This window comes from Choloepus didactylus, chromosome 27 (genome assembly GCF_015220235.1).
Source record: "Choloepus didactylus isolate mChoDid1 chromosome 27, mChoDid1.pri, whole genome shotgun sequence".
NCBI classification, from domain to species: domain Eukaryota; kingdom Metazoa; phylum Chordata; class Mammalia; order Pilosa; family Megalonychidae; genus Choloepus; species Choloepus didactylus.
Window position 1 is genome coordinate 4,047,603 of NC_051333.1, and position 26,903 is coordinate 4,074,505.

General features: G+C 58.1%; 4 protein-coding genes across 7 annotated transcripts; 3 read left to right on the top strand and 1 right to left on the bottom strand.

Moving 5' to 3' along the window:
- Window positions 1–1,055: 1,055 nt before the first annotated feature.
- On the bottom strand, window positions 1,056–6,701 carry TSEN34 (tRNA splicing endonuclease subunit 34). Of its 2 annotated transcripts, none has more exons than XM_037820443.1 (5): window positions 6,564–6,701; window positions 5,542–5,788; window positions 5,053–5,293; window positions 4,647–4,904; window positions 1,056–1,552 (listed from the first exon to the last, which is right to left on the bottom strand). In XM_037820443.1, the coding sequence occupies exons 2-5, from the start codon at window positions 5,782–5,784 to the stop codon at window positions 1,365–1,367; spliced, it is 930 nt and encodes a 309-aa protein (XP_037676371.1). In that variant the 5' UTR covers window positions 5,785–5,788; window positions 6,564–6,701; the 3' UTR covers window positions 1,056–1,364. The 2 variants fall into 2 exon arrangements, with proteins under 2 accessions (XP_037676371.1, XP_037676372.1); XM_037820444.1 differs by having other exon boundaries at window positions 6,573–6,669.
- Window positions 5,901–6,872, top strand: LOC119521857 (proline-rich protein 36-like). The gene is made up of 3 exons (XM_037820525.1): window positions 5,901–6,033; window positions 6,116–6,370; window positions 6,487–6,872. The coding sequence occupies exons 1-3, from the start codon at window positions 5,901–5,903 to the stop codon at window positions 6,870–6,872; spliced, it is 774 nt and encodes a 257-aa protein (XP_037676453.1).
- Window positions 6,873–7,154: 282 nt separating this feature from the next.
- On the top strand, window positions 7,155–18,422 carry MBOAT7 (membrane bound O-acyltransferase domain containing 7). Of its 2 annotated transcripts, none has more exons than XR_005214248.1 (8): window positions 7,155–7,389; window positions 8,076–8,154; window positions 8,256–8,385; window positions 8,988–9,114; window positions 10,813–10,972; window positions 12,013–12,373; window positions 13,845–14,342; window positions 17,429–17,564. XR_005214248.1 is itself a non-coding variant. In XM_037818804.1 (8 exons), exons 2-8 carry the CDS (start codon window positions 8,079–8,081, stop codon window positions 17,823–17,825), a joined length of 1,428 nt encoding a protein of 475 aa, XP_037674732.1. In that variant the 5' UTR covers window positions 7,159–7,389; window positions 8,076–8,078; the 3' UTR covers window positions 17,826–18,422. The 2 variants fall into 2 exon arrangements, 1 of the variants encoding a protein (XP_037674732.1); XM_037818804.1 differs by having other exon boundaries at window positions 7,159–7,389; window positions 13,845–14,021; window positions 17,429–18,422.
- Window positions 18,256–26,750, top strand: TMC4 (transmembrane channel like 4). Of its 2 annotated transcripts, XM_037818799.1 has the most exons (15): window positions 18,549–18,762; window positions 19,233–19,440; window positions 21,630–21,775; window positions 21,864–22,096; window positions 22,232–22,353; window positions 22,957–23,104; window positions 23,703–23,870; window positions 24,094–24,257; window positions 24,466–24,592; window positions 24,905–25,002; window positions 25,255–25,438; window positions 25,731–25,861; window positions 25,957–26,115; window positions 26,259–26,337; window positions 26,437–26,750. In XM_037818799.1, the coding sequence occupies exons 1-15, from the start codon at window positions 18,684–18,686 to the stop codon at window positions 26,527–26,529; spliced, it is 2,139 nt and encodes a 712-aa protein (XP_037674727.1). In that variant the 5' UTR covers window positions 18,549–18,683; the 3' UTR covers window positions 26,530–26,750. The 2 variants fall into 2 exon arrangements, with proteins under 2 accessions (XP_037674728.1, XP_037674727.1); XM_037818800.1 differs by lacking the exons at window positions 24,905–25,002; window positions 25,731–25,861; window positions 25,957–26,115; window positions 26,259–26,337; window positions 26,437–26,750 and having other exon boundaries at window positions 18,256–18,762; window positions 25,255–25,406.
- Window positions 26,751–26,903: the final 153 nt, after the last annotated feature.

Here is a 26,903-nt window from a genome sequence, read left to right on the forward strand (position 1 = left end):
ATTCACTTCATTATGTCCTCTAGTGTCTGAGATGTTCGTTATGTTGCCTAGAAATGCCATTTCATGTTAAGGAATTTTATATAGGGCCCATTTAAAACTGTTCATTATTTTTTTTTAAAGTGTGGTGTATCTGAAAGGTTCAGAACAACATTCTAACTCCATTTCTCCATAAATAGCATATATTCATTGCTAGTCACAAAGAACTTATTTTAGATTCATTATTTTAGATTTTATTTATTTTAGATTTCTTCCCACAGTTCCATCTGAAAAAGAGGAAAATGTGACTCCAACAGATTCCTTTCTAATGTAATGCAAATCTTGGCTCTGGAGGTGGGAGCTACCTCTGGGGGTGAAAAACTGGGGAACCACAGGTAGATACTTTTAGCCCCAGAATTTTTACCATATGAATGTATGATATTAATAAAATTACTGCTGACAAGACAAAAGTACATATTGTTTGGGTATACATGTGACTGCTGGAAGGAAGTTGGTACAGATAATGTTCTGGTAATTTCTTAAACAGGAAGTAGTTATATGCAAACCCATTTTCCATATGCATGTTTTATACATATATATACGTTTTACCTTTTGTAACAAGTACGGAATACATACACACACAAAAAAGAGTTTAAAGTATAAATGTACAGTATCAAAAACAATTACCAGACACACTCCTGAATGAACACCCTGGCCAAGAAAAAAACCACTGCTAGCACCCAAGAGGCCCAAGGGGGCCCCCGATAGCCCTCCTTCCCGACTCCAAACTCCTCTCCTAAAATTATAGCACTCACTCTCTTCTTTTCTATATACTGTATTTTTGTTTATAACTTTGGAGACATCTGAAATGTTTCGTCAAATCTTTACAAGAGGAAGTTTAGTGTGGAAGAAGGAGTTGAGACTTAGGAGGTCTTGTTTTGAATCAGCTCTGCTACTTCCTAGCTCTGTGACCCTGGAAGTCATTTCCCCTCCTCCCAGCCTTTCTCTCATCTATGTAAGGAGATTAAACACACTCACACTTCCCTGGGTTGTTGTAAGGATTCAAATCATAAACAACATTTATTCAACAAGTTTATTGATGCCTCCTGGGAGCGAGACCCTGTGGAAAACAGATGAATCAAACCCAGTCCTCACTCTCAAAAAGCTCATTTAAAAAACAGTTGGAAATAGAGAACTACAAAAAAAAGCCAATAAGTGCGTTGAAACAGGGAGGGATATAAGAAGGATGTAGTGTTTAAAACCCTGGAATCAAAAACTAACCGTAGAGAGTGGTGGGAGGGTGTTCTGGCCTCCCACGCAGAGATGAGCTTTGGAACGTCTAGAAAGGCTCTTGCCGCGACCGCGACATCCTCCCAGGCCTCTGGAGATCACTGCAGGCTGACCCACTGCAGGGAGGTGTAGACCACCTTACCATCAGGCTGCGGAGAACAGAGGAGCAGGGTCTTTCTGACGCTGGTTCCGAGGCGGCCAGCAGAAACCAGGTCCTGGAGTGGGATGGGGTCCCCGGCAGCCCAGCACTGAGCAATGTAGTGGGCATGGAAACGCAGCGGGTCCCCTGGGAGAGGGAGAGAGGCACGCTGAACCAAAGGGCCAAGAAAGGATCTTCGCTGTGGCAGGCTGCAGTGGCAGAGGATTAGAAGACACCGAAACACCCATCGTCAGGACACTAGAGATTGTTTCAGCAATCACTAACAAAGTTTTAAAACAGAGATTCTTGAATCCAGCAATTCCACAAATGGGAATTTTTTTCTTACTATTGACACAAAAATAAATCAATCATGATGTTCACTTTATGGGCACTGTTAATTGCTAAGGAATAGGAACACCCAAACTACAGACTGGTTAAATCCACTGTGGATTTACGTACCAACTTGTAAAACAATGATATGTTGAGGAGGGGATGGTGGTGGGGGAGGCAAGTTGCCAAACATGAGTAGCATGATCTTATTTCAAAAACACACAAAAATAACTGAACATGCCATTGTCACAACCTAACGAGGACCATGAAGTCAGTCAGAGCCACAGGAGACTTAAGGAAATACCATTTAAGGAGCTGTAAAACTTGTGGCTGTAATGAAGGAATATGACAAGAACGGGGAACTAAAAAAATTAAAAGAATCCCATCGAGTAGAGGGCAGCCCAGGTGAGGGGCAGCAGACTTCTCTTCACAGGTCTTTAATCCCTCGTTTGAAATCCTTTTGGGCCAGGTGCTTTTTATTATTTTGGTAACATGGTGCATAAATCATTCTAGGCCAGTGCCCTTTAATTACATACGCAACATTTCTGAAGATATTTGTATCACTCCAAGTGGGACGATGACTGTAGATAGCTTCATGTCAGTTCAGGTCAGGTTTTCCTGCCAAATGAGCTCTGGCACCAAATAACAGAAAACACTTCTGGTTTTCAGAGCTTTTCCGATTTCAGAATTTGAAATGAGGGACTGCAGCCCTGTAGATGCTATTGTCGTTATTACGAACAATGACCACAAAATGAGACAAAGCCAAGAGGAACTCAAAACGATATCATGTAAATATCTAATGAGAAGTGGCTCTTACATTAAAAGTACAAAAGAATGCACAATAGGATGGGATCAACAAACTTTTTCTTGAGGATTGTCATGTGGGCCATGTTGTAAATACTCAACTCTGCCACCGCAGCACAGTAACAGCCATAGACTATATGTAAACAGCAAGTCTATGTTCCAATACAACTTTATTTACAAAACCAGCTGGTGGATCGGATTTGATCTGGGGCTATAGTTTGCCTTGTATTAGATAAATTTGATCAAGTAAAGCAGAAACCTGCATGGGGAACGACACAGAAGATTAAGTAATGGGTAATATAAACGTAAGAGGCCTAGCCTACGAGACACCACATCCGAGAGAACAGTCAACAACTGTAAAACAGGGCCCAGCCTGGCAGCTAGGTTTCCAGCAAGAATCCAGCCAGAAGCCAAGTGCATTCCTGGTTGTTAGGACACCTCAGCCAGCTGAGAAGGGAGCATGAAATGCTTGAGATCTTAACCCCAAAACTGTTTTCTTGGAGGCTTAGCATCTTGTAACCTCAGGAAAATTTAGAATGAGACTTACAAATATTGAAGAGAATCAGATCTTAAATATTAAATGTTAATATCTTGGAGATGAGGAATCTATGTATCTCGGGTATACTGAATGTTTACTGGTTTAGAATTATTGCCCTATTAGAACTGACAGGTCAGCCTTGTGGTTCTGTTTAAAATGCGTGACTGAATACTAGATTGATTTAACTGTTACTTTAACCTGAAGTTTTAATGAGTTTATAAATAGTGCTGGCAATCTAAGAGAACCTAAAACTCACCCGTATATAACTTATCAAAGTTATCAGATAAGTTCCATAATCAGAAAACTGTGGAACTTAAAAAAGGAAAACAAATACATTCCATTTTAAAATGCAGCTTATAATACTTAAAAGTACTTAACTTCTTTTGCAAATGGGGTCAAACAGGAACTAACAGTCCCCTTAAAATTTGCTAAACTTAAGATCTTTAAGTTGAACTTAGAGCTTACAGAAGAACTAGGGTTTGCATTTGTAAGTCTGATCAATTGAATATTTACTTTGCAAAGGAAAATCATCTTTTTTACATGCAAAAGTCACCAAAAACAGTAGCTAAATAATTAAACCATGGTTATCTGTGGAGAATAGGGTAGTGAGTCTTGAATCGAGTAAACTTTCTCAATTCCCAAGTCAGTAACTTAATCTTTCAGTCTGAGAACAAACTTTGGCTTGCAGCTCATCTGCAGAAGATTTAGCAGACAGTCCCCAGTAAACGCCTGAGATCCGATTATTTATCAGGTTGACCTTTCATCACATTCTTAGAAATAGAAAGAACAAGAAAGGTAATTTTTTGCAAATTTATTTTTTAGAATCTTGTCCCTTTATCCACCTAAACCTGATGCAAACCCTCTACCTAGAGGTAACCACTGAAGCTGGGCTAGTTTATACCTTCTCATGCCTTTTTCTTTTTTAATGCAATTTTATTGAAACATATTTACAGACCATACAATTCATCCAAGGTACATAACTGACGGATAACAGTATTATCACATAGTTGTGCATTCATCCCCTTTCATGCCTTTTTCTACCTATTTTATGGGATTCTCTTAATCTATGTAGCAGTCCATTCAGGCTTTCATTAGTGTCCCAACTTTACAGCTGCTTAAATGATATGTATAAAAATACAATTTACAGGTTTTCCAATTTGTTCTTCTTTTACCCCCTTTGATCATTTTTCCCTAAATGTATGTGGATCTACATCAATTTTATTTCTTTTAGTATTTCTACAAACTGCTTGCTATGTCTAACCACTAGCCTACTAATAATCATCTTAGTTATTTCCAACTTTTCAGTATTATGAAGAATACTGCAGTAAACATTCCTGAAATTTTTGTACGTGTCTAAGTATTTCTTATTGAAACTTCTGGATCTAAGGAAGTGTTTACTCGAATAAAGTTACTAAGCTGCCCTTCAGTCAAATTGGGCTCCCAAATGTTTCCTGCCCTTCCATGGGTTTCAGAATCTAAAATGAGACAAAAAGGAAACACGGAGAATAATTCTGGAAGGTGAGATTGTGAGGAAAGGGGCAGCACGCAGGCGTCCGAACCCAAACTCACCAGGATAGACCAGGAAGTCTCCCCCGAATTTGCCGGCGGCGCTTAGGAAGAAGCCTTTCTCCCACAGGTCCCGGTAGATGCTGTAGCGCAGCTCGTGGGCTGGACGGCCGGCATGGGGCCAGTCTTTGGACTGGACTCGCCAGTCCAGGGGCCTAGCCTTGACGGGACGCGGCCTGGCAGTGGCCAGCTGGACAAGGAGGGCGGACCTGGGCAAGGGAGTTACCCCATTGGAAGGTCCTGGCTGCGGAGAGGAGGGGCCTGGGGGAGGCACGAGGAAGACAATTTGGTGAATCCAGGGGACAAGGTCTTTCCACTCCTGGAGAAACCCAGACCCTAGATCCCCAATAAACTTTCCCAAAAGATCTCTAGCCCCTCCTCCCCGGGGTCCGAGACTCCAGCCCCTCACCTGCTTCCTCCTGTCCAGAAGCCTGGCTAGCACTGGCCGCATCCTCTCCCGCAGCTTGGCTCCCACCAGCCTCCTGGCTCCCGCTGGCCCCTGAATCCTGTTCAAGCTTCTGCTTCTTCGCAGCCCGGCCCTCGGCAATCTTCTCCAGGAGCTCCTGACGACGAGTCTCTCTGGCCTCAGCTGCCAAGGCGCTTTGCTCCTGGAAACCCTGCTCTTGCTGGCGCTTGAATGATGCCAGAGCCTGAGGAATGAACTTAGCTGGAATCCTAGGACTCAGGCATCCCGTTCCCCGGGCTCAGCGAAAGCCCAAAACTCCTGATCCCCGTCCCTTCCACCAACAGCGTTCTAGAATCCGCGGCTCCCAGCCCCTTCCCGCCTCGGGAACCCAGAGTCCCGGGGCTGCAGCCCCCTTTGCCCACAATATTCTAGAATGCTGCATACCCGCCCCTCCCGCCTCGGGGACCCGGAGTTGGCGCCCCGGCCCCTTACCAGGCCGTGGTGGCGGGGATCTGGGCGCGGAGCGCTGACCAGCGTCACAGCGCCGATCTCGGCCAGGAGCCGCGCCTCCTCGGGCATCAGCAGCAGCGGGAGGCCCAGGCGCGAGTTCTGGCGGGGCCCGCGGGGCAGGGCGCCCACCGTGCGGCCCCCCACTCCCAGGCGCTCCCGCAGCGCCTGCACCGCTTCGGCTCCCCACACCAGGGAGCGGCCGTTCGCCACCTCCACCACCAGCATCCTCCTGCGGGAGCCGGGAGCAAACGGTCACCGCAGCGGCCGCCCGCAGCCCCCCCGCAGCCCCCCGCCAGCACCCAGGCGCACGCCCCGCCCCCGGGCCGGAGGGCGCGGAGCCAATGGTTGGCCGCCCCCCGAGCGCGAGGGCCAGGCCACGCCCCCCCGGCGCCCGGCTCCAGATTCAGGGGCGCCCGAGGCCCCGCCCCTCCCGAGCCGCCGCGCTGTGGGGGTCCTTCCGGCCTCCTCAGGACGGCGAACGCGCACCTCAGCCACCCTCATCTCCGCAAAGCCGGGGCCGCCCCCGCGACATATCCATTTTACGCCTTTCCTAAAGCAGGCGTCTCCCTTCGGGCGCCCCCGTTAGCCGTCGGCCCCCAAGGCCAGTCCCCGCCCACTTGCGGAGCTTCTGAAGCCCGTCCCCCTGGCCGGCGTTCCCGCCGCAGGCTAGACCCCGGGAACCCGAGGCCACCCCCTCTTCGGGATCCTCGGAACCTGACCCCTCCCCTTTCCGAGCCGGGCGGCCTCGGCTCGGCAGAGTCCACGGCCCCGCCCCCCACCCGGACGCGACGGTTCGGGCGTCCTCGCCCGTGTCAGTCCCGCAGCCCCGCCCCTGCCGAACGCGAGCGGTGCGACGTTCGGGCGTCCCCTGCTCCCGTCAATCCCGCAGCCCGGAGCCCCGCCCCTCCGGTCGCTAACGCTCCCCAGTTCAGCAGTTCCCGCCCCGCGACCGAACCCCACACCCGGAGGCCTCGGCCGTCCGTTCTCCGCTCCCGCGGGCTCACCCCACTTGCCAGCGGCCAGTCCGCGTCGCTGCTCCCCTGCAGATTGTCCCACCGTCCCCCGAGAGCACCACCTCGGGAACAGCTACTCGCAGTCCAGGCGGAGCCACCCCCTACGTAGCGCGCCACGCGCCCTCCTCCACCCACCGCCCCCGTGCCGACCCCCCTGCGCCGCTGTCGTCACCCCGCCACCTCGGCGGAGCGGGAAGTCCGGGGCCCGCCCCCGGGGAGCCCGGAGCCCCGCCTTCCTCCGAGCGCAATGCTGCGGCCCCACCCCCTAGGCCTGTGCAGCCCCGGGCCCCGCCCACCTGAGGGTGGGACGCTGCTCGCCCCACCCCATTGGAGGGCCTGAGCTCCCACCTGTTCTGGGCCGCTTGCATCTGTGGCCCCGCCCCCTCTACAAAGCGCGGTTTGAGGCGGGGCGAAGCTGGTGGCTCCGCCCATCTCTAAACCCGGGCCTATACCCTACTACCTCCGAAGTGAGCCGAAGCCTTGGCCCCGCCCCCAAGCCGTGAGCGGAAGGTCCCGATTCTGCCCGAAGGGACCCGAAGCCCGAGGCCCCGCCTCCTTCCCGGGTTCAGTCGGATTTCCCTCCTCTTTCCCGGCCCGAGGCTCCGCCCCTGACGTGCTCGCGGCTCCGGCCCCCGCGCTCCCGCTGCGGAGCTCCGGGACTCGGCTGCCTGGGCGGACTCGCTCTCCAGCCGCGTACCCGGCTCTTTCCCTGCCAGCGCGGGGCCGCACGGCGGTCGCGGCCGGGCCCCTCGCCGAGGGAGCAGCGTGGGGGCGTGCTGGCGGGAGGCGTGGCCGGGGCGCGAAGCGACGGGCCCAGGTGGGGCGCGCGCGGTCCGGGGACCCAGGTGGGGTGAGGGCCCAGGTGGGCGGGGGTCGGGGCCCGGGGCGGGGCGGCCGGGGGCGGTGACCCCCGCAGCGCGGCCGAGCACCGGGTGTGACCGCCTGTGGCTAGGGCGGGGGCGCTGCGAAGGTCGGGCCGGGGCCGGCTCAGCGGGTTCTAGGCAGGAAAGGGGCCTGGGGCGCAGAAGAGGAATTGGCCCGGGTCCTTTGGGTCCTCTCGGAGAAGGGCTGGGGGTCTGCATACCTGGGTTCTCAAGGAAAGAAGGGCTGGGGGTTCAAAGAGGGGGAGCCTAGACTCCCGGATCTTTGAAGGGAAAGAAAGCTGAGAAGTGTGGTTTCCTGAGCTCTCCAGGGGAAAGGGGCCTGGGGAGTGGAAAGGGGCCGGGGGAGCATTGTTTCTGGGTTCTCAAAGGAGGGTAGCCCCAAGGGGGAAGAGGATGGGCTTTGATTTCTGGGGTCTCGAAAGAAGGGTGCTGGGAGCTGGGTTCCTGGATCCTCAAAGGAGCCAGGGGCTGGAGGTTCGGAGTTCTCGAAAGAGGGGAGCTGAATCCCTGACTCCAGAATCCTGGAAAATTGGGTGTTGGGAAGCCAGATTCTGAGTTCTTGGAGGGGAAGGGGGCCAGAGCCTGACTCCTGGGTTTTCACTGTGTGCCCTTCCCCCAGATCATGTCGCCAGAAGAATGGACGTATCTAGTGGTTCTTCTTATCTCCATCCCCATTGGCTTCCTCTTTAAGAAAGCTGGTGAGTCGGGTTCCCTCCCCCAGTGGAAAATAAGGGAGGGGACCCCAGGCGGGGGAACCCCCCAGAAGGTTCCAGGCTCATGCTGGCTCTTCTCCCCACAGGCCCTGGGCTGAAGCGATGGGGGGCCGCAGCGGTGGGCCTGGGGCTGACCCTGTTCACCTGTGGCCCCCACACCTTGCACTCGCTGGTCACCATCGTCGGGACCTGGGCCCTCATTCAGGCCCAGCCCTGGTGAGAGCTGGGGGAGGGGCGGGGGGAGGGAGACAGCAGCCTGTTTCCTCATCAGGTCCTAGTTATTGCCTCAACCTCTGGATGCCTCTTGTTTGTTTCTGTGTTTGTGTCTCATCTGCTTTTCTTCCTCTTCTGCCTTTTTCTGCGTCTTATCTGTGGGTTTCTCCCAGTCCTGTACGTTCACTTCTTTGGGGGGATGGGGAGAGGAGGTTTCTCGTCTGCTGTGCCTGCCACAGGTACCCCAGTCATATTAGTAATTCCTATCCATCTTTCTCTCTCTCTCTCTACCTTTTGTCTTGGGCTCTGCATCATGGAGGTAAAAAAAAAAAAAATGGAGAATTGAGGGGTCCTCACCCTGAAGTGTCTCTTAATCTCTCCTCGCACTCCTTTATTGCTGTGCGTTTCATGTGCTGAGCCTCTTCCCCATCTCTCCAGCATACGCATTCCATCCCCACCCCTGTGTCTCCCTCTGGTCCTCTATGCTACCCCCACCCCCCGCCTCCCCCGTTCTCTGTGTCTGAGCGGGGAGGAGGACTGTAGCTGGAATCTGGGGGAGGCAGAGGCCCTGAGCCCAGCACAGCCGCCTCCTGCCTTTGCCCCAGCTCCTGCCACGCCCTGGCCCTGGCCTGGACCTTCTCCTATCTCCTGTTCTTCCGAGCGCTCAGCCTGCTGGGCCTGCCCACCCCCACGCCCTTCACCAATGCCGTCCAGCTGCTGCTGACACTGAAGGTCAGATGGGGGGCTCCCCACTCCCCTCCCGCCCTCCCTGTGATCGTTAGCCCCCCACACCTCCCCTCCTTCAACTGGTGGGGGGTTTCAGGGGCGTCACTTCCCAGCCACTCTCACAAGGGGTGGAGTTTTCGCTCCCACACACCCCTTGGAGTGGGATTTCAACTCTCCCTGTTCAAGGGGTGAAGAGATAACACAGGTAACTTAATAGCAGGTGCCGTTTGGTGCCTGGGGCTGGAGTTGGTGCTTTACCTACAAGCTCTCCTTGAATTTTTGCAGCAAGTCACTTTACAAGGCGGGGGAGACCAGCCCGGGGAGAAGGCCCTTGCATCAGGGCACAAAGCTAGCAGGCCAAGGCCTGCCTCTTAGTGCACGTCAGAACTAGCCAGCAAGATCCACGAAGCCGTGAGTTCCTATCAGGTGCCATGTGCAAGGCTCCAGGGACAAACCAGAGAGCAGGGCAGTCTCGTGGAGGAGCCAAACAGGTGTCTCAGCCGGAGCTTGTGGAGAGCTGGGAGTTGGCTGGCCAGAAGAGGAGTCAGAGGAGGAGACTTTCAGGGTTTAGGGTTCAGTGTGTGTACAGGGGGAGCCCCACACTGTGCACCGCCATGTGCCCTTTCTGCAGAGAGCAAGGGGGAAAGGGCAGCAGCTCAGCAAGTTCTTCCTGTGGGGAGCCGAGACGCACCCCCTCCCCCTTCCCGGAAGAGGTTTTTTGCTTGTTTGTTGCCGGAAGGTTTCCAGGTTTAAAAAGTTCACGGTCTGCTGCAAGGAGACTCAGAGTGAAGCAGGGCAAGATGGGAGGGTTTTTCTCTCGCTAAAGGCGGGTGGAGGTCAGTCCATCCCACCGGGAAGCCACATTCAGGATACGCTGAGGAGTCTGCGCTTACTGAGGTGCGGGCAGGGTGTGGAGGAGCCAGAGAGGACGGTGCGGTCACGAGCCTGCGCCCCAAGGGACGAGAGGAATGGCAGGTAGTGGAGACTGGAGGCAGAAGGGGCGGGAGAGCCACCTGGGGTCTGTCAGGGTCAAGGCCAGCCCAGGGGATCCCACGAAGAAATGAAAACCTTGCCCTCCCCAGCCCCAAATGAAGCACCCCTTTGACCCTCCCCAGCAGGAAGCTGGGGGCACAGGAGAGCCAGTGACACAGGACTGGGCAGAAGGGGTAGAGAGTAGATGCAGAGGGTCAGACAAGACATTTAGCCTGGGGTAGGAGTGGGAAGAGGTGGACAGATTTGAGAAACTCGTGGATTGGATTCGGGGAGCGGGGAAGGCTGGCCCGAGCAGGTGATTCGACGGTGGTGGCATCTCCAGAGGTGAGAGACCCAGAGAGGACCCACTTTGCGGCGGGGAATGACGTGTTCCACGTTGCACATGTGAACTCGGTAGTGCCCGGTAGACACCAGGTGGAAACGGCAACTTGGAGAGTTTGGGGCTTTGGGGAGGGGTGCGCGTGTGGGTGGTCGCTGATGCCAGGGGACCGTGCAAGCATAGAGAAAGGAGAGAAGAGGACCCAGGTCTGAGCAGGGGAGGAACGCCCAGCAGCCTGAGGCATACGATGCTGGACTTGGAATGCCCAGAGCTGCCTTTGGAGAGTGGAGGACATTCCCAGCCACTCCGGCATCCTGGGCTGCTCCCTGGACCCAGGGAGCCGGGCATGCGGAAGGGCCCAGGACTGACCTGCCTGCGCCCCTCCCTCCCAGCTGGTGAGCCTGGCCAGTGAGGTCCAGGACCTGCACGTGGCGCAGAGGAAGGAGCTGGCCCTGGGCTTCAGCACGGGGCCCACCGTGGGGCTGCTGCCCGATGTCCCGTCTCTGATGGAGACACTGAGCTACAGCTACTGCTACGTGGGAATCATGACCGGTGAGAGGGGCTGAGCCCCCCGGCCTCTTCGCCCCTCTGCCACCCTCTGTCTCCCTCCCCACCCTGAGTTGGCTGCCCCCCACCCCCCACCCCACTCCCGTGTTCTCACCTGCCCCAGGTGTGTGTTCTAGAATCTGGCGAGCATCCACATCAGGCTCTTGCTGGGTGGGGACTGTTTTCCACCCAAAGGATGCTTTGCTTATCTCCTTACATAGCTCACCAGGAGCAAACAGGAGATAGAGGAGAGATGTATTGATAAACCTGGTGTTTCTTCTGCCCAGAAGACCAATAGTAACAGCTTAAGGTCCTGTTTCAGGTTAAGAAAATATTTCTCATTCACGTTCACATTCTAGACAGTTCACCCTTTTAAGGTGTTCAGGTCAGTGGCCTTTGGTGCATTCAGCTGCGTGTCCATTTCCACAATTGATTTTAGAACGTTTTCATCACCCCAAAAGGGAAACTCCCCATCTTCCCAGCCCTTGGCAACCTCTGACCCCCTTTCTGTCACTACAGATCTGCCCGTTCTGGGCATCTCTAAGAAATGGAGCCCTGTGACATGTGGCCTTTTGTGAACACGCAGGCTTTCTCACCCCTGCCCCTTCTGTCCTCCCCACTGCTCCTCCCTAGACCAGGCCGCCGTCACCTCTTACCCAGGGAGCACCCCCCCTTTGCACGGTGGCCTCTCTGCAGTCCACCCTGCACTGAGGGCCGTCGTCTCAGTCACGGTGGTGGTGGCCACTCGTGCTTAGGATAAAACCCAAAGTCGCCCTTGGGCTGCAGGGTCCCCGGAACCCGCCCCTGCCACCCCCGTCTCTTCCGTTCCCCCTGCGCTCAGGTGTGCTGTTTACCGGTTTCTTCCAAGTCACCCGTGTCTCCGGGGATTGTCTGTCTCTCCCTGATGCTGTCCCCGTCCGTCTCAGGGTCTCCTCGGGGTCTTTGTCCCTCTCTCTCTATCTGAGCGCCTTGCGCTCCCCTCCGCCCCCTGCCCTCGGGACCGCCCTCCTTCTGCGCGCGGCCTCTGAGCGCGCTCCCTCCCGCAGGCCCGTTCTTCCGCTACCGCACCTACCTGGACTGGCTGGAGCAGCCCTTCCCGGGCGCCGTGCCCAGCCTGCGGCCCCTGCTGCGCCGCGCCTGGCCGGCCCCGCTCTTCGGGCTGCTCTTCCTGCTGTCCTCGCACCTCTTCCCGCTGGAGGCCGTGCGCGAGGACGCCTTCTACGCCCGCCCGCTGCCCGCGCGCCTCTTCTACATGGTCCCGGTCTTCTTCGCCTTCCGCATGCGCTTCTACGTGGCCTGGATTGCGGCCGAGTGCGGCTGCATTGCCGCCGGCTTCGGGGCCTACCCCGTGGCCGCCAAAGCCCGGGCCGGGGGCGGCCCCACCCTCCAATGCCCACCCCCCAGCAGGTCAGGCGGCGGGAGGGAGGCGTCCCGAGACCCACCAGGCCCGGGCACCAAGGGCTGGCCCTGCCCCTAGCAGCCAGGCGAGCGGGAGCTGGGGGCGGGTGTCCCACGGGTTAGCGGAGCGTCCCCCCAGGTGGCACGGGCTGCTGACAGCCACCATCGCCCCTGTCGCTGGCGTGCCGCCCAGGAGTGGTGACCTGCTCTCTATTGCCAGGAAAAGGAAGGTGGTGTCTTAGCAGCCACAGGTTGCCCCCTTTTGCCATGGAAGTGTCACCCCAGTAGCTGGACCCTTCCAGGTTGCTCAGGCTGCCATCGTTTGGCAGCGATGCTCACCTTTGATTCTGGGGAGATGGTTCCCTGGCAGCCGGACCACCCTCTTTGCTCGGGAAGCCGGCTCCCCATCACTGTGGGCCTCCCCTCTTGCTAGCAGGCTTGCTCTCCGTTGCTACGGCAACGGCACCCCATCAGGTGGGAAGGAAACAGCAGCTTCTGAACACCCCCTTGGCTGCTCAGAAGCTGCTCTGCTAGTCACGATGGGCGTCTCTCGCTGCTAGAGACAGGGCACCCCTGCAACCAGGAGTGAGCTGCCAGCCCCTGTGCTCCGAGCAGCCGTGGGCAGCCTTCTCTGGGCAGGGCTGGGGTAGCGGCCCTAAAGTGTAAATTACACGCCCCTCCTCCTTGCCGGGTTGTGCCATCCCTCACTGCGTCAGCTGCCATCCTGCTGCTGCAGAGTGTCCCCACCCCCTACCCCACAAACTCACTGCCCAGTGTGGTCACCGTGGGCTGACCTGCAGGTGCCAGAGGGTCATCCCCAGAAAATGCGGCAGGAATCGGAGGCTTTTCTAAACTCACTGATGGATGGCCCCCTCCTCACATCAGACGCCCCCAGGGCTCGGGTTAACCAAGGATTTTCCCCGCCGCTGGGGTGTTGGCTGTGATGACACTTCTCAGCCCACCACAGGGACCAATAGCCAGGAAAGGCCCTTTCCTGAAACTTTTCCAACGTGCCAGGCCTTGTTGCTAAGTAACACCCTTTCCCTAGCTACAGACACCGCTGAGGTGTTGTGGGGGCACAGAGCATCTCTTTAGGAACTGCGGGGCACCTTGTGTTAGGGATGAGACTTCCCTAGCAACCGTGGTGCTGGGCAACTAGAAAGGACCGTCCATGGAGGTTCTCTGAACATGCCAAGCGTGGTTGCTAAGCAGTGGCCTGTCCTTAGCATCTGAGACCAGCGCAGGGTCAGGTTGCTAAGGCCCCCTCAGGACTCCTTGTGGCTGTCACAGGCCCCATGGCCAAGAGCAGGGGACCCCATTGTTGGTGAGCCGGGCCGCCCTCGTGGCTGCCCTAGCAGGTCCGACAGCCGCAGGCAGAGCCGAGGCCAGGCCCCCCTGAGTGGCCGGGGCTGGGACAGGCAGGCGTCGGGAGGGGCTCGGCTGAGCTGCATGTCTCCCACCCCCACCCTCCACCCCCCAGTCCGGAGAAGGCGGCCCTGCTGGAGTACGACTATAAGACCATCCGCAACATCGACTGCTACGGCACCGACTTCTGCGTGCGCGTGCGGGACGGCATGCGCTACTGGAACATGACGGTGCAGTGGTGGCTGGCCCAGTACATCTACAGGAGCGCGCCCTTCCGCGCCTACGTGCTGAGGTGAGGCCCCCGGGAGCCGGGCACGGCTCTGCCACGGCGCTGCTTCTCCTTCTGCAAAGTCGGCCTCACGACGGAAGCCGCGTGCGGAGAGGCCTGAGCCTCTGGAATCAGCAGCCGGGCGTCCGGGAATCTTGGCCCCGCCAGTTACTGGGGAGCCGCGCAGGGGCCAGGCGACCCTTCGGTCTCCTCAGCTGTCAGTTCTTTTCACTCGCCAGGAATTTCCTGAGTGGAGACTTTGTGCTGACACCGTTACCTTTACAGCCTTGGGATCTAGGAACGCTCATCCCTGTTTTAAAGACGAGGAGACTGAGGTTCAGAGGGGTGAGGCACCTTGTCAAGTCCCCTCCCTGGGGTCACTGCTCTGTGACCCGCCCTTGTGAGGAAGCAGCTGTAATGCAGGTCCACAGCTGGTGCCTGGCATCTGCTCCCATTCAGCTTCCAAAGGGCTCCTCCGGCCTTGTGTGCAGGATGAAATGGGGAAGGCAGCAGGAGATCGCAAGGGGAGGCAGATGCTGGGGCTTTGGGGATGGCCGATGGGGGTGGGGGTGGCCTGGCTTAGGGGGCAGCAGCCCTGAGCAGTGGATTTGAGAGGGATAGTGAGGACGTGGCACAGACTGGACATGGGGTGTGGGAAGGGGGCTCCACATGCCCCGGGGGTGGCTGTGAGGACCCGTGGGCAGGCAGTGGCCTTTCCTGAGGGGAGCTGAGGGGAGAAGGGTGAGGAATCCAGAGCTGGGGTTACTTGACCTCGAGTCGACTCTTCAGTTTCCAGCTGGGGTCCCTGGGTAGGCAGCAGCGCTTCTGGGACAAGTTGGTGTTCAGATGGACCCTTAGGAGGTCTCCACAGATGGAGGACGTTTAAAGCTCAGGCTGACAGGCTGGGTCAAGCCCAGGGCCATGACATTTAGGGCAGTTCTCAACCCAGGGGATGGGCACACACTGGGCAGTGTCTGCAGGTGACACAGCCTGGGGGGTGCTAGTGGCATCCTGCAGCGCCCAGGACGGGCCCAGGCAGAGAGCGACCTGGTCCCGAATGTCAATGCCAAGGCTGAGGAACCCTGGTGTGGACTAGGGGAGCGGAGGAGCAACCAGCAAAGCAGACAGAAGCAGCAGCCGGTGAACGGGGCAGCAAACTAGGAAAGTGCTGTTTTCCAGAACCCAGTGAGCCAGAGGTGTCGAGAAGGAGGGAGGGGTCTTTGTGCCTGGTGACGCCAAGAGCTTGAGTGAGGGGAGGGCGGGCAGGAGCCAGATGGGAGTGGGTTCAGGGGAGCAGGAAGTAGAGGAGGTTCCCTGTACGGGGGAGCCAAGAAAGGGTGGGACTAACGTTTGCATTTAGCAGGAATTGAGTTGGAGATGCCTGGGGGCCATTTGTGTGTCATCCTCTCTTTCCCTGTTGGGGAAACATTTTTAAAATTCTGCCAAGCCAGAGAATCCACCCCACGATAGGTCAAACAGAAAGAAAACACTTGTTACTGTTTAAGTACCAAACCGGATTGCAGTGCACTGGGCGGGGAACCGGCGCATGAGATTACTGAGACAGACAGAAATCTCGCCTGTTCTCCTCCACCAAGCAGCCGAGCAGACGCAGGCTGTCGTGTTCATGTTCTCAGGTGCGAGTGCCCTTTGCTGTGCGTTGTCTATTCGTCCACCCCGGGCAGCCCTGGTCATTGGGGCAGCCCATGGTGCCAACTCGCGGCTCTGCTCCCCTCACCTCAGTGACAAGCAGGTGGTTACAGCTCGGAGCCCAGGACAGGCCAAGGGCTCCCTCATCCTGGATGATCACATTTCAGAGATTCCCCCAGGCCCTTAAGGAAAGCATCCCTGGATTGCAATGCTGGCCGGAGTATTGAGCTCTTACGAAGGTTTGCACATATATCCAAGGGATGGAGGAAGGATTCCCAAACATGAGGTGCTCCAGGAAATGGTCTAAGAAAAGGGAGGGAGGAAGGTCTCTTTCTCTTTTGGCAACAGGGAAAATCCAGCGTTTCTGTTTACCGGGACCCCCCAGCACTCGGCTGCGGCTAGGTCATCTCCTGACCTCCGGCGTCTTGGGCCCGGGGCAGAGGTGACGCCCTCGGGCCACGCTGCTGGGGAGCCGCTGGTGGACCCGCTTGGGGCGGGAGGCGGAGCTCGTGCTTTCTGAGATCCGATGGAAGCGGCTCGGCCTGACCGTGCGGGTCTTCAGGGCTATGGAATTGGATTTCTGGGTCCCTGAGGAGAGGGGACCACGGCTGGGGTTTCCGGGTCTTTGTGGATCTGGAACTGTACTCCTGGGTGCCTAAGGGAGGGAGAGGCGGGCGCTCGGGCACCGGGTCCCCAGAAAGAAAGGCGTAGAGGCCCCCGAGTCGCTGGGGGAGGAGCCAGGATTCCTGGGTCTTGCGGGAGGAAAGGGGATGGGGCCCCGAAATCTGGCTTCTTGGAGGAAAGCGGCCTGGGCGGTGCAGAGGGTGGGGGCGGAAGACCCCCGGGTTCCTGAGAGAGGCAGAGACCACTGGCTTCCGGGCCCTCGAGAGAGCGGCCTGAGCCCCTGGACCCTGAATGAGGAGCGACCACAGTTCTCTCACTGCAGCCGGCGCCAGGGTCACCTGGAGGAGCTGTCAGAGCACAGGTGTCTTCTGGGCCCCGCCCCAGAGTGTCTGAGGCAACAGAGCTGTCCTGGGGCCTGAGAATGTCCATTTCTGGGTGGTGCTGATACCGAACCAGGGCCACACTCAGCACCACTGGGCAAAGGAACTGGACTCAATCCTGAAGGGAAGGGCCTTGGACCATCAAACTTGAGACCCTTAAAGGAGAAGGCTTAGGTTGGGGTAATAGGGTGGCTCCTGGGTCCTATGGAGGCAGAGCCCTGTAGCCTCCTCAGTCTTCAGGAACTAGGGGGGGAAAGAGGACTCTGGGGTCTGAGGGAGGAGGGGCCGGGGGCCTGGACCCACGTGTCTGAGGGAGGAGGGGAGCTGGGGCCCGGACCCCTGGGTCTGAGGGAGGAGGGGCTGGGGCCCTGGACCCCCGGGTCTGAGGGAGGAGGGGGCTGGGGGCCTGGACCCCCGTGTCTGAGGGAGGAGGGGAGCCGGGGCCCGGACCCCCGGGTCTGAGGGAGGAGGGGGCCGGGGGCCTGGACCCCTGGGTCTGAGGGAGGAGCGGGCCGGGGGCCTGGACCCCTGGGTCTGAGGGAGGAGGGGGCTGGGGCCTGGACCCCTGTGTCTGAGGGAGGAGGGGGCTGGGGGCCTGGACCCCTGGGTCTGAGGGAGGAGCCGCTGGGGTCTGGACCCCTGGGTCTGAGGGAGGAGGGGCTGGAGGCCTGGACCCCCGTGTCTGAGGGAGGAGGGGGCTGGGGGCCTGGACCCCCATGTCTGAGGGAGGAGGGGCTGGGGGCCCGCCGTCCTGGGTCCTGATTCCCGGGTCTCCCCCAGGAGCGCCTGGACCATGCTGCTGAGTGCCTACTGGCACGGCCTCCACCCCGGCTACTACCTGAGCTTCCTGACCATCCCGCTGTGCCTGGCGGCCGAGGGCCAGATGGAGTCCGCCCTGCGCTGGCGGCTGAGCCCCAGCGGCCAGAAGGCCTGGGACTGGGTGCACTGGTTCCTGAAGATGCGAGCGTACGACTACATGTGCATGGGCTTCGTGCTCCTCTCGCTGGAGACCACACTCCGCTACTGGGCCTCCATCTACTTCTGCATCCACATCCTGGCGCTGGTGGCCCTGGGGCTGGGGCTGGCTCTAGGCGGGCGCAGCCCCGGCCGGCGGAAGGCGGCCCCCCAGGCCCCCCAGACCCCCAGCCTCGCCCCGGAGAAGCGCCGGGAGGAGTAAGGTGCCGCAGCACGCCCTCTGCCTGGCAGGCTGGCTGCCCACTTTTGCCTGGGAATTCTGTGAACCAGGCCGCTGTTTCCTTTCCCAGAAAGAGCCCTTACTTTGGCTAGGATCCCAGAGAGGGTTCCTGGTGCCTGGGGGATGCCCTGCCCGGTGCAGGCAAAGCAGGAAGTGCCTCCGCCCCAGAGGTCTCCCTGCAGCCCGGCTCTCCCTGGGGGCCTCCTGTGAAATCAAGAGATTGCCCAGAGAAGGAATCTCCGTTCCATCTGCTCCAGCTTCCCAGGTGTCCAGGGAGCCCCTGCCCCCTGCCCCGGGGTGCAGTGGTTTTCTTCAGAGCCGCAGTGTGGGGTGGGAGGCTCTTTCCTGCCTCTTTTGCCCGATTTTAGCTCATCCGATCAGTATTTCAGCACTGGAAGGGAACATAACCTTCCTGGGCCACGAAGGGAAACGGATCTGATGGTCAGGTCTTGGATGTATCTTCTTGCAGCTTCTGTCCAAGGCACCTCAGGGCCCCAAGCCCCTGTTGTCCTCTTGTCACCCCCTTGGCCTAAGGCAGGGTCAGTGTTTAAATCTTTTCCAATAAAGTGCTGTGCAGGACGGTCTGCGTGTGTGTGTGTCTGCGGGAGGTGGTCCATGGGGGTCCTGTGCCGCCTGCCCCAGCTCCCAGGGTCCACACCCTCCTGCTCGGACTCCACTGCGGACTGCAGTTCCCGGGGGACCTGGGGGAGCTGGGCGAGGTGTGCGAGTTCCCTCGGGCCACCTGGTGGCCGGGAACAGACCTGCCCCAGGTCCTGCCCTCACCTGGGGCAGTCCCCGCCCAGGTCGCTGCTGGAGACGGAAACAGTGGAGACCAGGGCCATGGAAGAAAGCCCGGACGGGGGACCCGAAGCCTGGGGCCCCTCTGGGGGGTGGCCAGCACCCCGGAAGGCCAGAGGAGGTGGGACAACTCTCCAGCGTCAGGGGAGAGACCCTCAAGGCAGGGCGGAAGTCCTGGGAGGTGGAGAGTGGAGGCCTGGACGCCTGGGTCCCGAGCGAAGGGGGTTCTGGAGAGCAGACCCGGGTCTTGGAGGAGAAGAGGGCCAGGGGCTGGGACCCCAACTCCTGAATGAGAAGGAGAAGGAAGACGAGGGCTGGCCTCAGCCTTGGGGCAGGAGGGGCTGGGGGTCTGCACTTCTGGCCGCTTGGGGAAAGGGTTGGGGGTCCGGACTGCTGTGTCCAGGGGAAGTAGAAGGCTGGGGTTCTAGTCTAGACTTTTGGGTCTTGGGCAGGAGACAGGAGGGGGGTTGGGGACCCGGACTGCTGGTCTGAGGGAGGAGGGGCTGGGGGGCCTGGGGTCCCCGGTCCGAGGGAGGAGGCTCCAGGGGTCCCACTCCCAGGTCTTCCCAGCCCTCGGCCCTCCCGCCCCAGGCCCATCCCTGTCCTCCGTGCTGAACGAGCTCCCCAGCGCAGCAACCCTTCGGTACCGAGGCCCTGGGGCGCTGCCTTGGGGGCGGCCGGAGGAGGAGGACGGAGGAAGGAGCAGCCAGGCCTTCGCAGAGGCCGCCCAGAACGAGCTGCAGGAAGCTCGGCTTTTGCGGGAGCTGCCGTGGCCCATGCAGGCCAGACGGGCGCACAGGTGAGGGTCCCCCTCCTGCTGCAGACCCCCGGCGCCCGGAGGCGCCTGTCTCCTCGCTCGGGCCGCCGCTGCCTCTCTCTCGGACTGTCCTCGGCGCTGCCTCTCTTAGATCCGCGTCTCCCCGTCTTGGTTTCTACTTCTCTGACTCCAAGCGAGTCCCTTTCTGTAGCCCTGAGACCTTCTCTCACTCTCCCAGGGTCACTGTCTCTCACGATTTCTGTTTTTGTATCTGAAATCTACTTTTTTTTTTTTAATTGTGGACTATAACATATTTACATAGAAGTGATAACTTTCCAAGTGCATTTTAACAAGTAGTTAGCAAATTTCAAAGAAGGTTCCACAGTTTCAGTTATTTCTTTATGGTGAAATATATAGGCAAAGAGGTGACAACTTTCAAAGTACAATTTAACGAGGAGCTATAGAGCAAATTTCAAAGAATGTTATGGATTTCATTTCCACCATTTCAGTTCTTTCCTTCTAGCTACTCCAATACCCTAGCAACTAAGAAAAAGAAAATTATATACAGATTCAGTATTCATAATCCTTTGTTAAATTCCATTTGTCTGTTGCTACCTCTTCCTCTAGTTTAATCACTTTCCTGATTTTCGGGGATGTCTAGGCAGTGATCTACCTTGTTCATGTTGGAAAGGGGTGTCAACATTATGGGAAAAGGGGATGCAACTGGTTAATGTTCTTGAAGAGGCTGTTGCCTCTGGGTTTTGGGACTTTGAAATCTGCTTTTACTTTCTCCTCTCTGCTTTATGTCTCCCGCTCTCTCCGCCACCCCTCCTCTTCAAAGCCTGCCACTCTCTCTTTGCTTTTTTCCCCTCTCTTCTTCTACATAATTTGTGGGGCCTGGTGAAAAATGCTGGGATTCTTATTCAACAATTACTAGGCATTTCCCAAGGGCAAAGGCAGAACTGTAAGCTAGACAACTTCGCAAGAGGCCAGCCATCCCTCCTGCTCTCCTTCCTCCCTCCACCCTTCCCTCCTTCCTTCCCTTCCTTTTTCCATTTCTTTTTTCCTTTTTTTACGTTATCGTAATATATTTTCCTTCAGAAAAGTGCATGAAACGTGGATACACAGATTTAAGGAATATTCATAAAGTGCACGTCCAGGTAGACTCCAGTTACGGCAAGAGACGAAACATCGCAGCACCCCAGAAGGCCCCAGGCGCCCCTCCCCAGCCTCCTCTTCTCCCCACGCAGCTGATCCTTTCCCTAACTTTTGGAATTATCACTTCCTTGCTTTTTGTTATAGCTTCATCACCTGTGAGTGCAATCCTGAACAATAGGCTTTAATTGTACTTGCTCACGAACTTTATGGCAATGGAATCAAGCCATATTTATTCTTTTTTTTTTTAATTATAATTACAGACTCAGGGAATGCAAAAATAGTACGCAGAGTCCTGTGAACCCTTCACCCAGCTTCCTTCAATGGTGTTATTCTCTTTTTTTTTATTGCAGCAACATGTCACTAACATTACATTCCCATTTAGCCATTTGTATGTGTAGAGTGCAGTGGCATTCATTACGTTTGCCATGTTGTGCTACCGGGCGCCACCATCCATTACCAAAACTTTTCCATCACCTATTTTCTATCGTCATTAAGCAATAACTCCCATTCCCCACTCCCACCCTGCTCCTGCTTTCTGTCCCTATGAATTCACTTATTCTAGATATTTCATATTAGTGGAACCATTACAATATTTGTCCTTCGGTGTCCGGCTTATTTCACCAACATGGTGTCTTCAGGGTTCGTCCACATTGTAGCATGTACCAGAACTTCATTCCTTTTGTGGCTGAATAATATCCCATTTGCGGATATACTACATTTTGTTGCTCCATTCATCTGATGGACATGTGGGCTGCTTCCGCCTTCTGGCAATTGTGAATAAGGCTGCTGTGAGCATCGGTGAGCAAGTGTCTGTCCCAGTCCCTGCTTTCGATTCTTTTGGGTGTACACCTAGGGGTGGAACCGACGGGTCATGTGGTCATTCTGTGTTTACCTTTCTGAGGAACCAGTGTTTATTCTCTTGCATATTAATTCCTTTTATTGCTGTATAGTATTCCAGCTACTACAACACTTACTTCCCCGTTCTACTGTTGGGCTCTTTCCCCGCTGCCTCTGGCTCCGGGCTGGGGGTGCTGACCCTGCACTATCTGTTTCTGACTCTGTTTCCCTTACAGGCAGAGCCACGCCAGCGACCAGGCGGCCCAGGTCTCGGGGTCCACGGTGGCCCACTGGGCCCGGCGGCTTCGGAGGTCCAAGGAGAAGATGCGAGAAGGCCTGCGCTCCCTGCAGCCCTGGGCCTGGACGCTGAAGAGGATCGGGGGTGCGCTGGGGGTAGGGGGGCCGGGCGGGAGCCGCGCGCGGGGCGGACCCCGGAGCGCGCTGAGGCTCCTCTCTGCTGCCCCCTTCAGGCCAGTTTGGCGCCGGCACCGAGTCCTACTTCCTGCTGCTGCGCTTCCTGCTGCTTCTCAACGTGCTGGCGGCTGGGATCAATGCCTGCATGATGCTCCTGCCCACCTGGCTGGAAGGGGCCCCCCCGGGACCCCCTGGCTCTGGCAACTCCTCGCACTGCGGCTTCTACAACCCCCACCCCCAGGGCCTGCTCTCCTTCTCCACCCAGCTCTTCAACCTGCTCTCCGGGGAGGTGTGCGCCCGGGTGCCTGGGAGGGCTCTGCCCACCTGGGACCCCCAGCCTCTGCCTGCCCAGTCCCTGAACCCCGCTTCACCTGCCCCAGACTGCCAGTCCCACAGGGACTCTTGAGCCACTGTCCCTCTCCAGGGTTACATGGAGTGGTCCCCTCTCTTCTACGGATTCTACCCGCCCCGCCAGACCCTGGCCCTCACCTACCTGTGCTCGGTCTTTGCCATCGGCCTCCTCTGCCTTCTGCTCATCCTGCATCGGTCAGTGGGTGACACTGGATCGAAGGTGGTGGTAACGCGCCCCCTCCCCCACCAAGAGTACTGAGCTTTGTTCTGTGGTCCCTTTCTCTCCATTTGAGTTGAAATCCATTAACAAATGTTTAACGTGCTAGAAGCCAGGGATACCAGACTCCTGAAGCTAAGCCTAGTGGGGAAGATGTTAAGCCAGCACGTGTGGTGACCACATACTGTGGTGGGGAGGAGTGCTAGGGGAAACAGATAGGGGTCGGCCATTCCTTCAACATTTATTGAGCACCTACTGTGTGGGAGGGCCTCTGCCCCCCTTCCTGAGCCTTCGACCCCTCCACCCCCGCCCCTCGTCTCCATTCCCTGTCCCTGGGTCTTTCCCTCGCTCCCATCTTTCCAGATCTCTTTTTTCCCTTCTCACAGAGTCTGTCTCTCTCTTTTGGGGTGCCTGTCCTCCGACTCTCCTGGTCTTTGTCTCCGCCTCTTTCACTCTTTCTCCACCAGGTGGCAGCTCGCCAAGCGCGAGGGCCTTAGGGCTTAGTTTCCCCGCTGGTCCCCTCACAGGGGCGGCGGCGCGGCTGTCCCTGCACAGCCGCCCCCGGGCCTCTCCTCCCGCAGCTCGGTGTCCGGGATGAAGCAGACGCTGTTGGCCGAGTCGGGGACTCTGACCAGCTACAGTCACCGCGTGTTCTCGGCCTGGGACTTCGGCCTCGGCGGGGACGAGCACGTGCGGCTGCGCCAGCGCCTCATCCTTTACGAGCTGCGGGTGCGCTCGGGGCGCCCCGACGGGGATGGGAGGGCGCGGGCAGGGCCTGCGGAGAGGCCGGCGGGCCTCGGGGATCGGGACGGCTGGGATGGGCCGCAGCAGGGCCGCCCAAGAGCGCAGGGCGTGGGGCAAAGGCCGCGGCCGGCGGGGGCGGGGCCAGAGCGCCGCAGCTCTACGGGGTGGGCGTGGCTATGATGGGGCGGGGCTTGTAACGCTGAATAGGAACCTCCCGGCCTGGCAGGCCTGCGGGGCGGGACTTAGAGCAGTGGGCGGGGTCTAAAAGGGGCGGGACTTGGCGTGCTGGGCGGATATGTGCACGGGGCGTGGCTTCGACTGTTGTGGACACAGGGAGGGGCGGGACTTGGAGGGCTGGGTGTGACCTGGAGGGGCGGGTCTTGGAACGCTGGGCGTGGTCATGGAGCGAGTCTCGGACTGCTGGGCGGGGCCAAGAGCTCTGAATTGGGAGGAAGTGGAACAAGGACTGTGGGGGGGGTCCTTAGAGGGGCGGGTCAGTCTGAGTTCCAGCTGAGGCGGCACTCCGGCCCACCTGCCTAGTCTGGGGGGATGGAGCCGAAGTGGACCTCTCTGCTGGGCGCAGGTGGAGCTGGAGGAGGCCGTGGTGCGGCGCCGGGCTGCGGTGCGGACGCTGGGCCAGCAAGCCTGGGTGTGGTCGCTGCGGCTGCTGCTCAACCTGCTGGTGGTCGCGCTGCTAGGGGCGGCCTTCTATGGAGTGTACTGGGCTACGAGGTATACGGTGGAGCTGCAGGTACGGAAGGTCTTGGGAAGGAGACACTTCCAAGGGTGCAGAGGTCCGAAATCTGGGACCCCTGGGATCTTAAGTGAGGAGGAGTTTGGGCGGGGACAGGTTTGGGCCCCGGAGTTCGAGGTCCTGAAGGAAGAAGAGGCTGGGAGAAGACCTTAAGCAGGGGTCTTAGCCAGGCTTCTCCAGGACCCCAGACCCTCTTTTGTTGGTACGTCTTCCCTCCCAGGAGAAGCCCTTTGTCCAGCAGATGCCCCTGATAAAACTCGGGGTGGATTACCTTCCGTCTATCTTCATCTTCGCGGTCAACTTCTTCCTGCCGCCCGTGTTTAACCTCATTGCCCCTTTGGAGGGCTACACTAGGAGCTGCCAGATCGCTTTCATCCTGCTCAGGTTCCAGCCTTGTGGGACGTTGGTTCTGGGGGATAAGACATGGAAATCCTAAGGACGTGGGGTCCCGGGAGATCTAGATTCTCTGTCACGGAGCCTCAGTTTCTTCATCCGTGAATGGGGAGAATCGAGAGCGTGTTCTGAGCAAGTGGGTCCCGGTGCGTGGGGGCCCTTGGCCGGTGCTAATTCCCTTCCTCCCTTCCGCTGCCAGGACCGTGTTTCTCCGCCTCGCCTCGCTGGTGGTCCTGCTCCTCTCTCTCTGGGATAAGATCACTTGCGGGGGCGACGCCGAGGCCGCGAAGTGCAAAGTCTGTGGCTACAATTACAAGGAACTTCCGGTGAGAAGGACAGGGGCCCGGGGCTCCTGGACACTGGGGCGGGACGGAACTGGGGCCCCGAGTCCTGGATTCCTGAAGGAAGAAAGAGTTGCGTGGGTGTAGACTCCTGGTTTGAGACAGAGGAGGGACTGGTGGGGAGGGGGCTGGCGTACTCTCCCCCTAAGGACAGGGACGTGGATGCTGGAGAAAACTAAGGACCCGTTGGGAAAGTACAGGTGGGGTCTCATAGGCGGGCGATTTGGAGGCCCGGATGTGGGGGCCGCCAGGTGCCTGGGTCCTGAAGTCTTTCTGACCCGTTGTCTTACTTGTCAGTGCTGGGAGACTCGGCTGGGGCAGGAGATGTACAAACTCCTGATCTTTGATCTGCTGACTGGCTTGGCAGGGATACTGCTGATCCAGTTTCCTAGAAAGTGAGAGCTCCGCCCCCGCTCGCGACCACGCCCCTGGCCTCTGGCCCTGCGCACGCCTCCTCTTCGCGGCCCTGGGCTTGCAGACCCCGCCCCCACACGGTTCCCGCCCCTCGGCCCGACTCCGCTGGCCTCGCCCTCCGGGCACGCCTCCTTCACCCCGGGGAGGGCCTGGAAGCTCCGCCCCCTCCCGATTGGTGCGCGGACGGCGGGGGCGGGCCCGCACGCCTCTGACTCGGCCCGCCCCTCTCTCAGGCTGATTTGTAGCCTCTGTCCCGGGGCGCTGGGTCGTCTGACGGGGAACCAAGAGTTCCAGGTGCCCGACGAGGTGCTGGGGCTGGTCTACGCGCAGACGGTGGTCTGGGTGGGCAGTTTCTTCTGCCCTCTGCTGCCCATGCTCAACACGGTCAAGTTCCTGCTGCTTTTCTATCTGAAGAAGGTGCGGGGTAGGGGAAACCCTGGGTCTCAGGAGGGGGTTATTAGAGGCCTGGGCCTCTGGGTCCTGGGAGAGGAAGGGACTGAGGGACGTGATTCCTGGGTCCTGGAGGAGGAGGATGCTGGGGGCCCGGACTCCTGGCTCTCACGGCAGGGACGGGACTGGGGTCCCGGACTTCTGATTCCCGGCTGGGGAAGAGGCGGCGGGGGGCGGGACTACTGGGGCGTGGAGAGGAGGAACTGGGGGCCCAGACTCCCGTGTTTCAATCTCCTCCTTCCCCACCTTCCCTCACCAGCTCACCCTCTACTCCACCTGCTCTCCGGCCTCCCGCACCTTCCGTGCCTCCACGGTGAATTTCTTTTTCCCCCTGATCCTCCTCCTGGGTCTGGCCATCTCCGCTGCTCCAGTGCTTTACAGCATCTTCCTGTGAGTGTGAGCGGCGCGCGCCTCTCCATCCCTCCACCCTCTGCCAGGGTCCTGATTCCCGGCCCTCCCTGAGCCCAGCCTGTCTCTCACTTCAGGATCCCACCTTCCAAGCTGTGCGGGCCATTCCGGGAGCAGAAGTCGTCGATCTGGGCCCAGATCCCGACGTCTATTAAAAGCCTCCCTGATACTGCCCAGAACTTCCTCTTCTTCCTGGGGACCCAGGCTTTTGCTGTACCCCTTCTGCTGATCTCCAGGTGAGGGGACCCGGACTCCTAGGTCCGACGGAGGAGGGGCCTGGGGGACCGGACTCCTTCAGTCTGGGGGCGCAGACCCCTGGTTTTCTAAGGTGCTGGTCGTTGCAGCCCTTTCAGGAGCGTTTTGGGTGTGTCTCTTCTAGCATCCTGATGGCATATACCCTGGCCCTGGCTAACTCCTATGGACACCTCATCTCGGAGCTCAAGCGCCACAGAGAGACGGTGAGCCGGGCCCGGAGCCTGGGCGAGGCTCCCTGGGGAATATGGAAAGGGACGCGGCGGAGGGAAGGTCTGGCTCATGTCCCCCTCTCTTTACCCCAGGAAGCGCAGAACAAGGTCTTCCTGGCACAGCGCGCTGTGGCGCTTAGCAAGGCCAGCGAGGCTCTTTTTCCTACCCAGCCCGGCTCGGGATGAAGTCCCACCTTCAGGCCCCAGACCAGTCCCAGACTCGCTGCCACACTCTGCAAACCCCGACCACGTCATCTGTAAAGTGGGAGTTTGGGAGAAGTTTCCAGACTCTTCCAGCCCTGGCATTCCAAGATTTCCAGGGCCCTAGAGCCCCGCCGCCCAGTCCCCGACTCGCTAGCGCACCTTTCTTTTGCATCAATAAACACAGCTGGAGGCTGCTGAGCGCACTTTGAAACCTCGTCCTGAAACGCGGGGCAGGGCATAGGCAGGGGACAAATCAATCAAACATGCTGGGATTAATGTGGGTGGGTGACGGGCCTGCCAGCCAATCAGCAGCTGCAGCCTGCGACGTTAGGGCGGGGCCATTCGTGATTGACTGG